Raw genomic sequence first — 15962 nt, 5'->3', positions numbered from 1 at the left:
AAGACTGGATTGGAGCAAACCCGGACGACCTACAACGTCGAACGAGTAAATCGCAACAGAGACCCGACTTTCCCGCGCTGAAGCCCCCATGCAACAGAGCCATGCGAGGATAAGTCGGCAAGGGTTACGTAGGGATAAACTCGAGAGGTTTACTATCTTTCAGCTACTTGTAGCTATCATATCCACGTGTACTGCCCCACGGTCGAGTATATAAGGCCTAGGGGGCACCCCTTCAGAACGATCGATCCTATTTTACTTAGCCACCCACGTAAACTCTCGGCGCCCTCCATCCAGAGAGTCCTCTTGTAATAACCACGCTCATATACTCACCAGGACGTAGGGTGTTACGCACTTCCAAGCGGCCCGAACCTGCAAATCTTGTCCATTGTCCCTCGTGCGATCGGCACGAACCATTTTGCTACAGTCGTCGACACCGTCCTATTCCTAAAAACACCTCGAGGGGCAACCCCGGGTGTGCGGTCGGACCCAAAACACCGACAGTCCCTGCAAAATCATACCGTTGGCGCGCTCCACCTGCCCATTTGTCATTGGGTGAGCTACGGCGGCCCAGTCCACACGGATGTTGTGGTCTTCGCAGAAGTCCAGGAACTTCTTCCCAGTGAACTGCGTGCCATTGTCGGTGATGATGGAGTTTGGGACCCCAAAGCGATGGATGATATTTGTGAAGAACGCCACCGCCTGCTCGGACCCGATGCTGGTTAAGGGTCAGACCTCGATCCACTTGGAGAATTTGTCGATGGCGACCAGTAGGTACTTGAAGCCCCCAGGTGCCTTCTGCAAGGGACCGACGAGGTCCAGACCCCATACGGCAAACGTCCAAGAGATGGGTATTGTTTGCAGGGCTTGAGCGGGCAAGTGCGTCTGTCTCGCGTAGAATTGACACCCTTGGCAGGAGCGTACAATCCTAGTGGCGTCGGCCACCGCGGTCGGCCAGTAGAAACCTTGTCGAAAAGCGTTTCCAACGAGGGTCCGAGGTGTTGCATGGTGACCGCAAGCCCCCGAGTGTATTTCTTGTAACAGCTCTTGTCCTTGGGCGACAGATATGCATCGTTAGAGAATGCCTGAGGGGCTGCGGTGGTACAACTCTTTTTCATCACCTAGTAAAATGAACGACTTGGCGCGCAGAGCCAGTCGTCGAGCTTCGGCCTTGTCGAGGAGCAGCTCTCCTCGGAGGAGATATTCTAGGTACGGGGTCTGCCAGTTTTAGTTTGGCACAACCCCATTCCGCTCTCCCTCGATGCGCAAGGCCTCACCCTCGGCGACCGAGAGTACCTCGGGCTGGGCCGAGGTCTCGTCGGGTTTGGGCGCGTCATCGAATTTGACGGATGGTTGATATATGTCCCTGGAAAAGACGTCCAGGGGAACCGTCGTCCACCCCGAGGCTATTTTAGCCAGCTCATCCGCAGTCTCGTTGTACCGCCGAGCAACATGGTTGAGTTCCAGCCCATGGAACTTATCTTCCAAGCGCCGAACTTTGTCGCAATAGGCCTCCATTTTTCGATCGTGGCAGTGGGAGTTCTTCATAACCTGGTCAATGACGAGCTACGAGTTGCCACGAGCGTTGAGGCGGCGAACCCCTAGCTCGACGGCGATGCGCAGTCCATTAACCAAGGCCTCATACTCAGCCACGTTATTTGACGCCGGAAAATGGAGGCGCAGCACATAGCGCACATGTTTCCCGAGGGGTGAGATGAAGAGCAAGCCAGCACCTGCTCCTGTTTTCATCAGCGACCCATCGAAGTACATGGTCCAAAGTTCGGCCTAGATTGGAGCTGTCGGCAATTGGGTGTCGACCCATTCAGCCAGGAAATCCGCCAAGACTTGAGATTTTATGGCCTTCCGAGGGGCGAATGAAAGTGTTTCACCCATGAGTTCCACTGCCCATTTTGCTATCCTACCCAAGGCCTCTCGGCACTGGATGATCTCTCCTAGGGGGAAGGACGACACCACAGTCACCGGATGAGACTCGAAGTAGTGTCGCAACTTTCGCCATGTCAGAATTACTGCGTACAGTAGCTTCTGGATCTGTGGGTAGCGGATCTTGGTCTCGGATAGCACCTCGCTGATGAAGTAGACCGACCTCTGGATGAGCAGTGCATGCCCTTCTTCTCGTCTCTCGACTATGATCGCGGCGCTGACCACCTGAGTGGTTGCGGCTACGTAGATCAAGAGGGCTTCTCCCGCAGCGGGGGGCACCAAGATGGGCACATTAGTAAGGAGTGCCTTTAAGTTTCCGAGGGCTTCCTCGGCCTTGGGGGTCCAAGTGAAGCGCTCGGCCTTCCTCAAGAGGCGGTACAAGGGCAATCCTTTCTCGCCAAGGCGCGAGATGAAGCGGCTCAGAGCCGCAAGGCATCCCATGACCCTTTATACTCCTTTTAAATCTTTGATGGGTCCCATGTTGGTGATGGCTGCAATTTTCTCTGGGTTGGCCTCGATGCCTCGTTCGAAGACGATGAACCCCAGGAGCATGCCTCGGGGGACTCCGAAGACACACTTCTCGGGATTGAGTTTCACACCCTTCGCACGCAGGCACCCGAAAGTTACTTCGAGGTCGAAGGCTTTCCTTGTCTTGACAACGATGTCATCGACATAAGCCTCGACCGTTCTGCCGATGTGTTCTCCGAACACGTGGTTCATGCACCTTTGGTAGGTTGCACTGCATTCCTCAAGCCAAATGGCATAGTAGTGTAACAATACATGCCAAAAGGTGTGATAAAAGAAGTCGCGAGCTGGTCGGACTCTTTCACCTTGATTTGGTGATAGCCTGAATAGGCGTCGAGGAATGACAGGGTTTCACACCTAGCAGTGGAGTCCACAATTTGATCGATACGAGGCAAAGGGTAGGGAACCTTTGGACATGCTTTGTTTAAACCAGTGTAGTCTACGCACATCCTCCATTTCCCACCTTTTTCTTTACAAGCATAGGGTTAGCTAACCATTCTGGATGGAATACCTCTTTGATGAACCCTGCAGCCATCAGCTTGTGGACCTCCTCGCCTATGGCCCTACGCTTTTCTTCATCAAAATGGCACAGGTGCTGCTTCACGGGTCGGGCACCGGCTCGGATGTCCAGCGAGTGCTCGGCGACATCCCTCGGTATGCCTGGCATGTCCGAGGGACTCCACATAAAAATTTTGGCATTTGCGCGGAGAAAGTCGACGAGCACTGCTTCCTATTTGGGGTCGAGCTCGGGGCCGACCCTGACTTTCTTGCCGGCGTCGTTGCTGGGGTCGAGAGCGACAGACTTGACCGCCTCGGCCGGTTCGAAGTTGCCGGCGCGGCGCTTCGCATCAGGCGCCTCCTTGGAGAGGCAATCTAGGTCGGCGATGAGGGCCTCGGACTCGGCGATGGCCTCAGCGTACTCCATGCATTCCACGTCGCACTCGTAAGCATGGTGGTACGTGGATCCGACGGTGATGGTCCTGTTGGGGCCTGGCATCTTGAGCTTGAGGTATGTGTAGTTGGGGACGGCCATGAACTTGGCATAGCACGGTCTTCCCAGCACCGCGTGGTAGGTCCCTCGGAACCCGACCACCTCGAAAGTGAGGGTTTCCTTTTGGAAGTTGGAGGGAGTTCCGAAGCAGACGGGCAAATCAAGTTGCCCAAGGGGCAGGACGCGCTTACCGGGGACGATCCCGTGGAAAGGTGCTGCACCGGCCCGGATCGTGGACAGATCGATCCCCAAGAGCCCTAGGGTCTCGGCGTAGATGATGTTGAGGCTGCTGCCTCCGTCCATGAGGACCTTGGTGAGCCTAGCGTTGCCGATGACAGGGTCGACGACGAGAGGGTACCTTCCTGGGCTCGGTACGCAGTCGGGGTGATCGCCTTGGTCGAAGGTGATGGGCTTGTCAGACCAGTCTAGGTAGACCGGCGCCGCTACCTTCACCGAGTAGACCTCCCGGTGCTCCTGCTTGCGGTGTCGAGCCGAGGCGTTCGCCACTTGTCCGCCGTAGATCATGAAGCAGTTGTGGACCTCCGGGAACTCCTCTTCCTTGACGCCCCCTTCTTGTTGTCGCCTTGGTCCTTGCCACCTTCTGCCGAGGGTCCAGCCTTGATGATGTAACGCCGGAGCATGTCGCACTCCTCAAGGGTGTGCTTGACGGGACCCCTGTGATAGGGGCACGACTCCTTGAGCATCTTGTCGAACGTGTTGGCCCCTCCGAGAGGTTTCCGAAGGTTCCTGTGTTCGGCAGCAGCGACGAGATCTGCGTCAACAGAGTCGCGTTTTGCTTGTGCCTTCTTCTTGGCCTTCTTCTTCGTGCCACGCTGGACGGACGCCTCGGGGGCGTCTCCCTTCTGTCTTCCCTGAGGCTGTTTGTCCTTCCGGAAGATGGCTTCAATCGCCTCCTGACCAGAGGCGAACTTGGTGGCGATGTCCATCAATTCGCTCGCCTTGGTGGGAGTCTTGCGCCCTAGTTTGCTCACCAGGTCCCGGCACGTGATGCCGGCGAGGAACGCCCCGATGACGTCCGAGTCGGTGATGTTGGGCAGCTCGGTGCGCTGCTTGGAAAACCGCCGGATGTACTCTCGCAGGGATTCCCCTGGCTGCTGGCGGCAGCTTTGGAGGTCCCATGAGTTCCTAGGGCGCACGTATGTACCTTCGAAGTTTCCCACGAAGGCCTTGACCAGGTCGTCCCAGTCGGAGATCTGCGTAGGAGGTAGATGCTCCAGCCATGCCCGGGCAGCGTCGGAGAGGAAAAGGGGGAGGTTGCGGATGATGAGGTTGTCGTCGTCCGTCCCTCCCAGCTGGCATGCCAATCGGTAATCCGCAAGCCACAACTCCGGCCTTGTCTCCCCTGAGTACTTGGTGATGGTGGTCGGGGCTCGGAATCGGGCCGGGAACGGCGCCCGTCGTATGGCCCGGCTGAAGACTCGCGGACCTGGCGGTTCAGGCGAGGGGCTCCGATCCTCCTCACTGTCGTAGCGGCCTCCGTGCCTGGGGTGGTAGCCTCGGTGCACCCTTTCCTCGAGGCGGGCTCAACGGTCGCGGCGGCACTGCTCGCTGCCGAGGCGGTCTGGGGTTACAGGCGTCCCGTCCCGTCCCGTGTGCGCTCGGTGCGGACCGAGGCCTCCCGTATGCGTCGGGAGGGCATTGCGCGATGCTCCGAGGGGCACCCTTGCCTTCGGGAGGCAGAGCTCTCGGCTCATCGGACTGCGGCATCTTCCAGGAGATTCTTGAGTTCGCCCTGGATACGCCGCCCCTCGGTGGTGGATGGCTCCGACATTGTTCGGAGTAGCATCGCTGCTGCAGCTAGGTTCTGGCCGGCCCCGCTGAAGGCCGGGGGCAGCCCTGCCCTGGCATCGTCAACGATACGGCGCTGGACGTCCCGGGCCTGATGACGCGCTCCTTCGGCAAGTGCTCGTCCTACCCACTCCTGCTCGATGTTTTGTCGGAGCTGCACAAGTCGCCCCGCTTCTTCGTCGAGCTTGGCCTGCATCTCACGGAGTTGCTCGAGCTGTGTGTCCTGACCCCCCCCCGCAGGGACTAGGACCACAGCTAGCTCCCGCGGGATCTCAACGCGAGACGCAGGCACATGGGGTTGTGATCTTCCAGCATGCCGAGGTGGTTGTCTTCGTCGTGATCCCCCCTAATCGATGTGGAAACACTCGCGACTTAGGTCGTAACCCTCGTCGTCAAAGCTATGGTCATCGTTAGAGCAGCCGGAGAGGCAGTAGTCACATGCAGACATGAAGTCTCGCATGGCACTAGGATCACGAAGTCCGGAGAAATCCCAACCGAAGTCGGGGTCGTCGTCTTCCTCGGAACCCATGGGTCCGGAGGTTGAGACGGCCGTCAGTCGGTCCCAAGATGACCACATATGGTACCCTGGAAGGTCAGGATATGCCCTTGCGCGAAAGCTCTCACCGAAGCAGGGTCGCCTGGTGGATCGAAGCTGAATCTAAAAGGGACAGGGTGGAAAACGGATGGTACCTCTTGGTTGATGGACGGTGGTGAAGTCGCGTCAGGGACGGAATGCACCGTCATCTCAGGTACGAGGCTAACGCCCAGCAAGTCCTTCGTGAGGGTGCTGGCGGCATCAGTCCGCTTGGGGTTGGCGTGTTGCGGGGAAGCGACACCTGTCGTTGTCTCAGGTGCGAGGACAACACCTGACATGTCCCCCGCAGGGGTGCCGGCGTTGTCGACTCGCTCTGGTCCGACAGCCGACGAGGTGCCGCCTCCTGCCTGGCCACGGTTGCCCCGTCTTCTCCTCCTCCGGCGAGGAGGGTGGCGGGGGCAAACTCGGGTGTTCCTCTTATGCCATGGGGGGAAGTCGTCGTTGAGTTCGCCGCCGCCGAGCGAGCCGACGACCGTCGTTGCTGTCACGCTGCGAGGGGAGGAGTACCATGTCGTAGCTGCCGTCGCGGGACATGAACTCGAGACTCCCGAAGCAGAGCACCGTCCCCGGCTGAAGAGGCTACTGAAGGCTACCCATCTGGAACTCAACGGGAAAGTATTTGTTAACACGCAGCGAGCCCCTACCCGGCGCGCCAACTGTCGGCGTTTCGGACCCGCGAGGACCGTCAACCGACCAGTGAATTTGTTGCTGCGTGCCCCTGCCCAGATGTGTTGATGCAAGATGGAACACAAGCGGGGGAATGAGGCTTATATTATCTTGCACCGGGGTGCTCGTAGTAGGGTTACAAGCGTCGCGAGAGAGCGAGGACGAGAGCGAGAGAGAGAGAGAGTCCCTGCGTGCGTCCGTCTCTGCCTGTCTCGTCTGCCCCGCGTCTCTGCGTTCCCCTTATTCTCAACGTCTCAACGTCTCAACGTGCCTTAGGAAGGCCCTGGACATCCCCTTTTATAGATACACGGAGATGCCCAGCTGTACAATGGGGTGTAGCTATGTGCTAACGTGGCTGGCGGAGAAGCGCCTTGAGCCCTGTACGTGTGCTAACGTGGCTGTCGGAGAAGTGCCTTGAGCCCTGTAGAAGCATAGCTCGCGGTGCGGCATGGATCCTGCTGACGTTTCCTTGCTTCCGTAGGGGGTTGAGAGCAACTGACGTCATGGGCACACGCGGGGAACCATCATTACCTGTTACCGGAGTAACCTTAGATGGGACACCGGTCTTGTTCCTTCGTAGCCTGAGGCAGCTAGCTAGGGGTAGGGTAATGATGTATCCCCTGTAGCGTAGTCGGTCCGAGGCCTAGGTCGGGCGAGGCGGAGACTTCTCCTGAGGCCGAGGCCTGGGGTCGGGCGAGGCGGAGCTCCCTGTTGCGCCCGAGGCTGAACTCGGGGGAGGTCGTGACTCAGCTTTACCCTGGTGGTTGGCACAGCAGTCGGAACGGGGTGAATAGCGTTGTTTTCCTGTCACATCGGTCAGTGAAAGGGTGAAGTGACTGCAGTCACTTCGACCTTGCCGACCGAGGCGCGCGTGTCAGGATAAGGTGTCAGACGATCCCCGCATTAAATGCGCATGCGATACGGTCGGTTGATAGCGCGATCCGGTCGAGGTCGCTGTACGACAAAGTTTGCCCAAGCTGGGCTTCGGGCGAGCCGAGGGTGCGCCTACTGCCTGAGGAGGCCCTCGGGCGAGGCGTGAATCCGGCCGAGACTACTGTCCGAGGCCGAGGCTGGGCTCGGATGAGGTCGCGTCCCTTGGTAGTCGAGGTCCTGACTTGAATCGTGCTTATCAGTCGTGTATGGTTTGCTCTAAAGATGTTTTCGAGCCGCGTTTAGAAGCATTGGGGGTACCCCTAATTACGGTACCCGACAACGTTTTTACTAGTAATTAAACTTGCCGCATATTCCCTCCTATGTCCTATTATTTGTCATTTTGGACAAAATTCAAATCAAACTTATAAAATTTTAACTACAAATAACTACTTGTTATTTAATTTTAAACCCTAATATTTATATGCACTTATTTGTCTTACAAATAACTACCTACATTCTCGAATATTTATCGCTTTTATTTTTGAACTAAACCATGAAAAAAAAAGAACAGATGAAATACTTATAAAAGTATAAAAATATTAAACGAGTTATTTATATTTTATAAATTTGAGATCGTGTTATTAATTTAAACGGACACCGGATCAAGCACGTGGTGAGAGGTGTGTCACACACCCAAACCCAACACAAAGGCGGCGCGGCGTCTGTACACGACCGATACAAGTACAACGACGAATCCCCCGCCCCCGCTACTGTTGGGGTCTGTTCATCGGAGAGGGCTGAGACGGGGAAGAAGCCCCGTACCCTATCGCGCTCGCCCCGGGGAGGAGGGGGAGGGACGGGCGGACTGGAGGGAGGCATCTGGAATTCTTAGCCTCCTCCGCCGCGGCCTCTACTAAGCAGCACGCGAGGACGCCGGTACTCCGCCGTCTCTGTTGAATTGCTGTTACCCCGCCGTGGCGTCCCTCCCCCATCCGCCGGCCGACACGGATTGGATTGGATTGGGTTACTGGTGGTGAGTAATCCATCCCACCCATCCGTCGGCCCTCGCTTGGTTGGCGCATATCATCTGACAAATTCGACTGGATTCCTACTCTGCCCCCTCGCTATTCAGATCCCCAAAGCCTGGGTGCTGGGGCTACAAGGCCGCTACTTTGCCCCTTGCTACGCGCTCGCCCGCGAGAGCCTTGTGCCTCTCGTCTCCGGCAGACGCCATGGACGAAGAGGACGACGACCAGCGCCTGCTGCACAGCCTCGGCGTCACGTCCGCCAACATCGAGGACATCGAGAAGAAAATCCTCTCGCAGGCAAAGTCCTCTCGCAGCTTTGAGTAATCCCCGCACCACCAAGTTGCTCAAGTTGCCCTCCTGTATGTGGTGTGCAGGTCCAAACTGAACCGAAGCGCGATGACGAGCCAGGAGCAGCCGTCGATGACCCCAGCGGGAGTAGTGTTGCGCCTGAGTTTGATGCGCAGGCCAATCTGCACCAGAAGCTGCGTTCCGTGCAACTCGAGATCGATGCCGTAGCTTCCACCATTAAAAGAGCTAAGAACGCCAGCGTTGATGGACAAGATAAAAAGAAGCAGAAACAAGCCAATCACACTTCTCAGGATGAACCTCATGGAGGAGCGCTCCAGCAGGCTCTTGCCACTGAGCGCCTTAAAAGCCTCAAGAAAGCTAAAGCTCAGATTCAGAAAGAGATATTGCAGTCGGACCCCTACCCATCTGGCTCGGACAACAGGAAAGATAAAATGCTAGCCATGCTGGTTGAAGAGGAGCCAAGGCGTAAGAAGAAGTCGCTAATGCCGGCTCGAGGGCCTAAGAAAACGTCAGCTCCTAGACTGAAAACCATGAGTTATGATGACGACGATGACTTCGATGCAGTGCTTGATGGGGCTTCTGCAGGATTTATGGAAACAGTGAGCTATCCTTGGGGTTTCTTACTTCTTTTTTTGGTCTTATTTGCCATGTTTCACTGCCTTTTAATTCTGATGTTATGTTATGTTTGCTGTAGGAAAGGGAAGAACTAATCAGGAAGGGCTTGCTGACACCATTTCACAAATTGAAGGGCTTTGAGAAGCGTGTTGAATTACCTGGACCTTCTCATAGGCAAAATGATCCCTCCGAACAAGCTGAAGAAGCAATTGAAGCTTCCAGGATTGCTAGAGTCGCTCAGTCAATGCAGCAAATTGCACAAAGTCGCCCTACAACAAAATTGCTTGATCCAGAATCTTTACCTAGGCTGGACGCACCTACTGCTCCATTTCAAAGGCTTGGAAGACCCCTAAAACGCCCTGTACCTCCTAGTTCAGAAGGACGGGAAAGGAAGAGACAAAGGAATAAGACCAAGAGGCCTTTGCCTGACAAGAAATGGAGAAAAGCCAATTCAAGGAAGGAATCACTATTGGAAACTGATGGTATGCCAAATTTGGTTTACAGTTTCTTAGACTGTAGGTTCTGCTATTATTCTATTTCTGTAATCTGTATGCATATACCAAATGATGTAATCTTTCTTGTTGTTTTCTTATTATATAAGTCCCCTGGGCAACTCATTGCTCCATGCCCTGGCAACCTCTTCCTATTATTTATTGGTAACCCAAAACCACCACCAGGAAGGGAAAAAAACTTTTGAAAATAAATCATCAATGATTATCTCGCCATACCTTTCTTGTTGTTCCCTATGACTCAACAGAATAGAACACATCTCCTAATGAAATATTTGTGTATTCACAGGTGAGGATGTTGGGGACTTTGCGACATCAGTTTCTGAGGATGATGATCAAGCAGCAGAAGGTGGATTATCTCCTGTTATTCTTGAAGGTGGTTTGAGAATTCCTGGCACAATTTATGAACAGCTATTTGATTACCAAAAAGTGGGAGTGCAGTGGCTGTGGGAGTTACACTGTCAAAGAGCCGGTGGAATTATTGGAGACGAAATGGGCCTGGGAAAAACTGTGCAAGTTCTATCATTTCTTGGTTCTTTGCATAACAGCGGCATGTACAAGCCCAGCATCGTTGTTTGTCCTGTAACACTTCTTCAACAGTGGCAAAGGGAGGCCAGTAGGTGGTATCCAAAATTCAAGGTGGAAATCTTACATGATTCTGCAAATGGTTCGAGTAAAAAGAGCAAGGCATATAGTGATTCTGACAGCGAAGGTTCTTGGGATAGTGATCAGGAAGAGGTTAGACGTGCAAAGCCTGCAAAGAAGTGGGATGACTTGATTTCACGGGTAGTAAATTCGGGATCAGGTTTGCTTTTAACCACATATGAGCAGCTAAGAATCTTAGGGGAGAAGTTGCTTGATATAGAATGGGGATATGCTGTGTTGGATGAGGGTCATCGTATAAGGAACCCTAACGCTGAGATAACGCTGGTGTGCAAGCAACTGCAAACTGTGCACAGGATAATCATGACAGGTGCACCTATTCAAAATAAACTTTCTGAGCTCTGGTCTCTTTTCGATTTCGTGTTCCCAGGGAAACTAGGTGTGCTGCCTGTATTTGAGACTGAATTTTCTGTGCCAATTACTGTTGGTGGTTATGCTAATGCGACACCATTGCAAGTGTCAACAGCATACAGATGCGCTATTGTTCTTCGTGATCTTATCATGCCATATCTTCTTAGACGGATGAAAGTTGATGTCAATGCACAGCTCCCCAAGAAAACAGAGCATGTTCTTTTTTGTAGTCTAACTGCAGGGCAGCGTTCTACTTATCGTGCTTTTCTTGCTAGTTCAGAGGTGGAACAAATATTTGATGGCAATAGAAATTCACTGTATGGTATAGATGTCCTAAGGAAAATATGCAATCATCCTGATCTACTCGAGAGAGAACATGCTGCTCAGAATCCTGACTATGGGAATCCTGAAAGAAGTGGAAAGATGAAAGTAGTTGAGCAAGTTCTCAAAGTCTGGAAGGACCAAGGTCACCGAGTTCTTCTGTTCACTCAAACTCAACAAATGCTTGACATTTTAGAGAACTTCCTGACGGCCTGTGACTACCAATACCGAAGAATGGATGGACTAACACCTGCAAAACAAAGGATGGCACTAATTGACGAGTTCAATAACACAGATGAAATCTTTGTTTTCATTCTGACCACAAAAGTTGGTGGTTTGGGTACAAACTTGACTGGCGCAAACAGGATTATTATTTATGACCCCGACTGGAACCCTTCAACAGACATGCAGGTGCAGTTTATTCTGAGTATCTTGTGTCTAGCTTATTTGTACTTCTTATAGGTGTGTACTACATATTAGCTTTTAACTTATTTGTGTACATCAATTAGTGTGACAATCAGTACAATTGTTGTACTGGACCTTAAAAAGGCTGACATAAAATCTGGATGCCAGTTGAGTGATGACTTTAGAGAGGAACAATTTTGAATCATTATCTGCTTATAGTCTTACAAGCATAATATCTCATTTATTATGTCCTAACTCCTAAGCTATGTGCACGCTTTCATTATTCCTTCATAAAGTGCTCTGCAAGCTTGCATCAATATCTGACCAGCACTTATCTGATTAATTTTTTTGTGATGCAGGCCAGAGAACGTGCATGGCGAATTGGGCAAACTAGAGATGTAATGGTTTACAGACTGATCACACGTGGGACAATAGAGGAGAAAGTCTATCATCGACAGATATACAAGCATTTCCTTACCAACAAAGTACTGAAAAACCCTCAGCAGAGGAGATTCTTTAAAGCCAGAGACATGAAGGATTTATTCACACTACAAGATGATGAAGGGAATGGTTCAACTGAAACGTCAAATATTTTCGGCCAATTGTCCAAAGATGTGAACGTTGGAGTTCCAAATGATGGTCAACAGCATCAGGTACATATTGCTTCGGCTTTGTCAAGCACCAGTGAAGCTGAACCATCTAATGGTGGGAACAGTAAAGTGGATGATAACTCTGACCAAGCAGACGAAGAATCGAGCATTTTGAAGAGTCTTTTTGGTGCTCAAGGCATTCATGTAAGCATCCTTTTCTCACCCCTAACATTTTTTTTATGCGGTGATTCAGTTTTCTGAATTAACATCCTGTTTTCTGATCTCACTCAGAGTGCGATCAATCATGATGCCATAATGGATGCTAACGATGACCAGAAAGTGCGCTTAGAAGCAGAAGCTTCACAAGTGGCACAAAGGGCAGCTGAAGCTTTACGTCAATCGCGAATGCTCAGAAGCCATGACAGTTTTGCTGTTCCCACATGGACCGGAAGATCTGGTGCTGCTGGGGCACCCTCCTCTGTTCGCAGGAAGTTTGGGTCCACAGTTAACAGCCAGTTGATCCCTTCCTCACAGCCATCAGAAACGTCCAGCAGCAGGAATCGAAGTCTTCCAGTGGGTGCTCTGAGTGGCAAGGCACTGTCATCTGCTGAACTTCTGGCTAAGATTCGTGGAACCCGAGAGGCATCTGCTTCAGATGCATTGGAGCATCAACTCAACGTAGGATCATCTTCCAATCTTGTATCAAGTCCATCTGGGAATGGTGGCCGTGCATCTAACCCTCCTAACAGAAGCATGATCGTGCAACCTGAAGTCCTGATCCGCCAGTTGTGCACCTTCATTCAACATAACGGTGGGTCTGCCACCTCCACGAGCATAACGGAACACTTCAAGAGTCGCATTCAGTCCAAGGATATGCTTCTCTTCAAGAACCTGCTGAAGGAGATAGCAACTTTGCAAAGAGGCGCGGAAGGTTCTGTGTGGGTGCTGAAACCTGATTACACGTGATTTTTAACTGTAGTTCACAGGAACAAAATTTTGGTATAGGAGTCGTTTTCGATAGGGTTTTATTTTTAATTTTGCTAGGGAGATCTTTTTTTCGTGGCTTACTGAGTGATTCTTTTTCTAAGGAGACTTAACACGAAGAAATCTTAGGCGATGTGTTGGTGTTGTGAATACAAGAATAGGAATCCCAACATGCTATGATCTTGGAGAAAGGATAGCAGATTCTTTGCAGGCCACAAAGGTTGGTGCTCAAGTTTTTTAGTAGCTTCTTACTTCTGGATTAGTTGGCCAGTATTCGTTTCCATCTGGAATCTTGTGCTTGTTTAGCAGAAGCTGGTATATAAGATCGGTCATTCTTGGCATGTCTGGATCATGGGCTAACTAGACTAACAACTAGTTGCTAAACTTGATCCATGGAGGATCTAAATAGGAGAAAATAATAAGAGAATAGTTTCTCTACAATTGTTTCCCATGACTCTCTTTAGGGTAGCGCCGCTGTGGGAAGAAAATTAGGAACAGATCTACATCTTCCTCGTGCATTCATTGCTGACAAGAGGGTTATGTTGGCCGTCCGAATTTGAATATATGATGATATCATTATTTAACACATTATCAACACGCTCTATCGCTTCTCATTAACTATAGTATGTTATCCTTCGAATTTCTCTTGCCATTCGACCGGTGTTACTTTAAACCTATAGATTGATTATGTTGAATTAATTAGAAGTAGATGCTATTTGAATCTAGGTAGTTTATGAGAAAATGAGAAAAAATTGTGCCAGCAGCAACTACATGTGCCTATCCACGCCCGTCGACCGTGCTATCACGCTGCCACCAGCCGTGCCTACGCGCGCTACCATGCCACCACTAGGACATGTAAACACTGTCGGTCAACGATCCCACAATCTTTGGGTCATCAAGGCAATGACAATCACCAAGACTAATAGGTGTGTAACCATCCCAACTCAATTAGTGTCACAAGATAGAAGAACTCGATAATATTGTCGAGGATTTTTCGGTAGTGAATTTATACGGGTGAATCACGAAATCGAGAATCGAAGGCAAACGCAATGAAACATGAGAATTTAGACAAGTTTAGATTCTCGACGCGAGACAATACCCTACGTCTTGTATATTTGTGGCTATTGCTTTATGATCTAATGTTCTTTCATGTCCTCTTGAGGCGTCTCGTCCCTCACTTTATAGTCCAAGGAAAGGGACGATAACAGGAAATTTATTTGGTATTGTACCACATAACGACATCTGTATAAATTTGTTCTCTCTATAATCTAGGAGATCTATATCTATCTTTACATGTGGGTTATAAATCGGGACGTACATGTATCATAAAGAGATAACTCTTATTAGGAAACAATATCTTCCCTTATTTGTTCACGTACGCTGATCTAGTTCTGACATCTAGGCCAAGTCTCCCGGAATCCGAGTACAAGTTACTCAACCGAATCTGAGTTGACCAATCCGAGTCTGAGTTCCCCGACTAGGACCGAGTTACTTGGTCCCACTAGGAGTGTCCCAATCTCACTCAAGTCATGAACTATGTGTTGCAAGTGAGTGGAGGGTGTTTCTCAAGGCTCAAGAAATATATGCAAGTGTTAGTGGTCGAAGGATGCCAGCTAAGGTTGGCCATGCCATCTACTTATAACCTCATAAAGGAATCTGTCATTATGATTTGGAAAATAGAGATTAGGGACCCAAATTTGTCTGATGCTTCATTGGTCTCTACACCAGATGTGTCGGCGCCCTTTCAATCGAACTAGTATTAAACTTGTCAGATATCTGGTGCACTCATCGGATACTTCACCGGACACATCTAATGAGTGTTGGACTGATCCGCACAAAAGAACATGGTCTTGAAGTGCCCTATCCAGTGTGATACCTCGTGCCACACTAAACACGGCTAGCGCCTTATAAGGCTAAAGTTAAGTGTTCAACATGTTCTCTGAGTTCCCTATCCGATAGGCCATCTAGTGCCTCATCGAATACCTCTGGTACATCCTATCTGGTGCACAACAGACACCATGGTGCTCGGCCGAAAGATGTGAACTAAAATTGGGCCATTTTCATATCCAGTGTCTCACTGGTGTACTTTGAAAATTTGCATCGATGGTACTTTCTCATCTAACTCTTTTTTTTGCCAAACATGTTAGAGCCAAGTTAGTGTTTTCAAAGTGTTCTCAATAAACCTTTTTTACTTGCTCTCACGTGTGCCGCTTATATGTGATGCATATAAATTTAGCATCTAGTGGCACTAGATGACCAAGTTGTTCAATTAAACTCACATCTTAATTGTATGACTATCTATATTAAATCTGATCGTGCACTACATTGTGTCTTAACCGACAAAACAGAATGCGAAATAACTAATGGAAGTATTTTGTTGGGTTTATAAGGATGTGATTAATGGTCCTAGTTAACTGCTAGCTAGAAAGATCCAACGTCACTCTTGGAGCTACCAGAAAAGGCTAGCATTACTGTATATTGTCTAGAAGGTAGTTTTTAATGTTTCAAGTGCATAGACAACACCAAGATATACTATATGTTAGAATACTCATTTAGGGTTTGGGGTTTTTACTGTGTAATTACTCCCTCATCCACATGTAATGGGCCAGGCCCAGTTAACTCAAGTTTATTAATACAACATCCAACCTAATATAGGATTAGGGTTTCCCACATGGTATAAAAGCTAGATTTTTCTCTTCTGCCTCCCTCCCTCCTCACCTCTAGTCGTCGTTGCCCCTCTGCTGGCCCTCCTTTCCCTCCTGCCACCGGCCCCGGTAGCCGCCGCCATAC

General features: G+C 50.7%; 1 protein-coding gene across 2 annotated transcripts; it reads left to right on the top strand.

Annotated features, from left to right (window-relative positions):
- The first annotated feature begins 8070 nt into the window (after positions 1-8070).
- LOC103649923 (DNA excision repair protein CSB) lies at positions 8071-13513 on the top strand. Of its 2 annotated transcripts, none has more exons than XM_008675604.3 (7): positions 8071-8430; positions 8530-8722; positions 8800-9333; positions 9429-9831; positions 10148-11604; positions 11958-12392; positions 12480-13513. In XM_008675604.3, exons 2-7 carry the CDS (start codon positions 8630-8632, stop codon positions 13152-13154), a joined length of 3597 nt encoding a protein of 1198 aa, XP_008673826.1. In that variant the 5' UTR covers positions 8071-8430; positions 8530-8629; the 3' UTR covers positions 13155-13513. The 2 variants fall into 2 exon arrangements, with proteins under 2 accessions (XP_008673826.1, XP_035822069.1); XM_035966176.1 differs by having other exon boundaries at positions 8132-8333.
- Positions 13514-15962: the final 2449 nt, after the last annotated feature.

Source organism: Zea mays, chromosome 3 (assembly GCF_902167145.1).
Source record: "Zea mays cultivar B73 chromosome 3, Zm-B73-REFERENCE-NAM-5.0, whole genome shotgun sequence".
NCBI classification, from domain to species: Eukaryota; Viridiplantae; Streptophyta; class Magnoliopsida; order Poales; family Poaceae; genus Zea; species Zea mays.
This window is presented reverse-complemented; position numbering and strand designations above follow the sequence as displayed.

Excerpts from the sequence above, each read along its gene's own strand:
- LOC103649923 (XM_008675604.3), top strand. The coding sequence starts at position 8,630 with ATGGACGAAGAGGACGACGACCAGCGCCTGCTGCACAGCCTCGGCGTC. Across the intron at positions 8,723-8,799 it reads AGAAGAAAATCCTCTCGCAG|GTCCAAACTGAACCGAAGCG; the intron begins GCAAAGTCCTCT and ends TGTGGTGTGCAG. Across the intron at positions 12,393-12,479 it reads TTGGTGCTCAAGGCATTCAT|AGTGCGATCAATCATGATGC; the intron begins GTAAGCATCCTT and ends GATCTCACTCAG.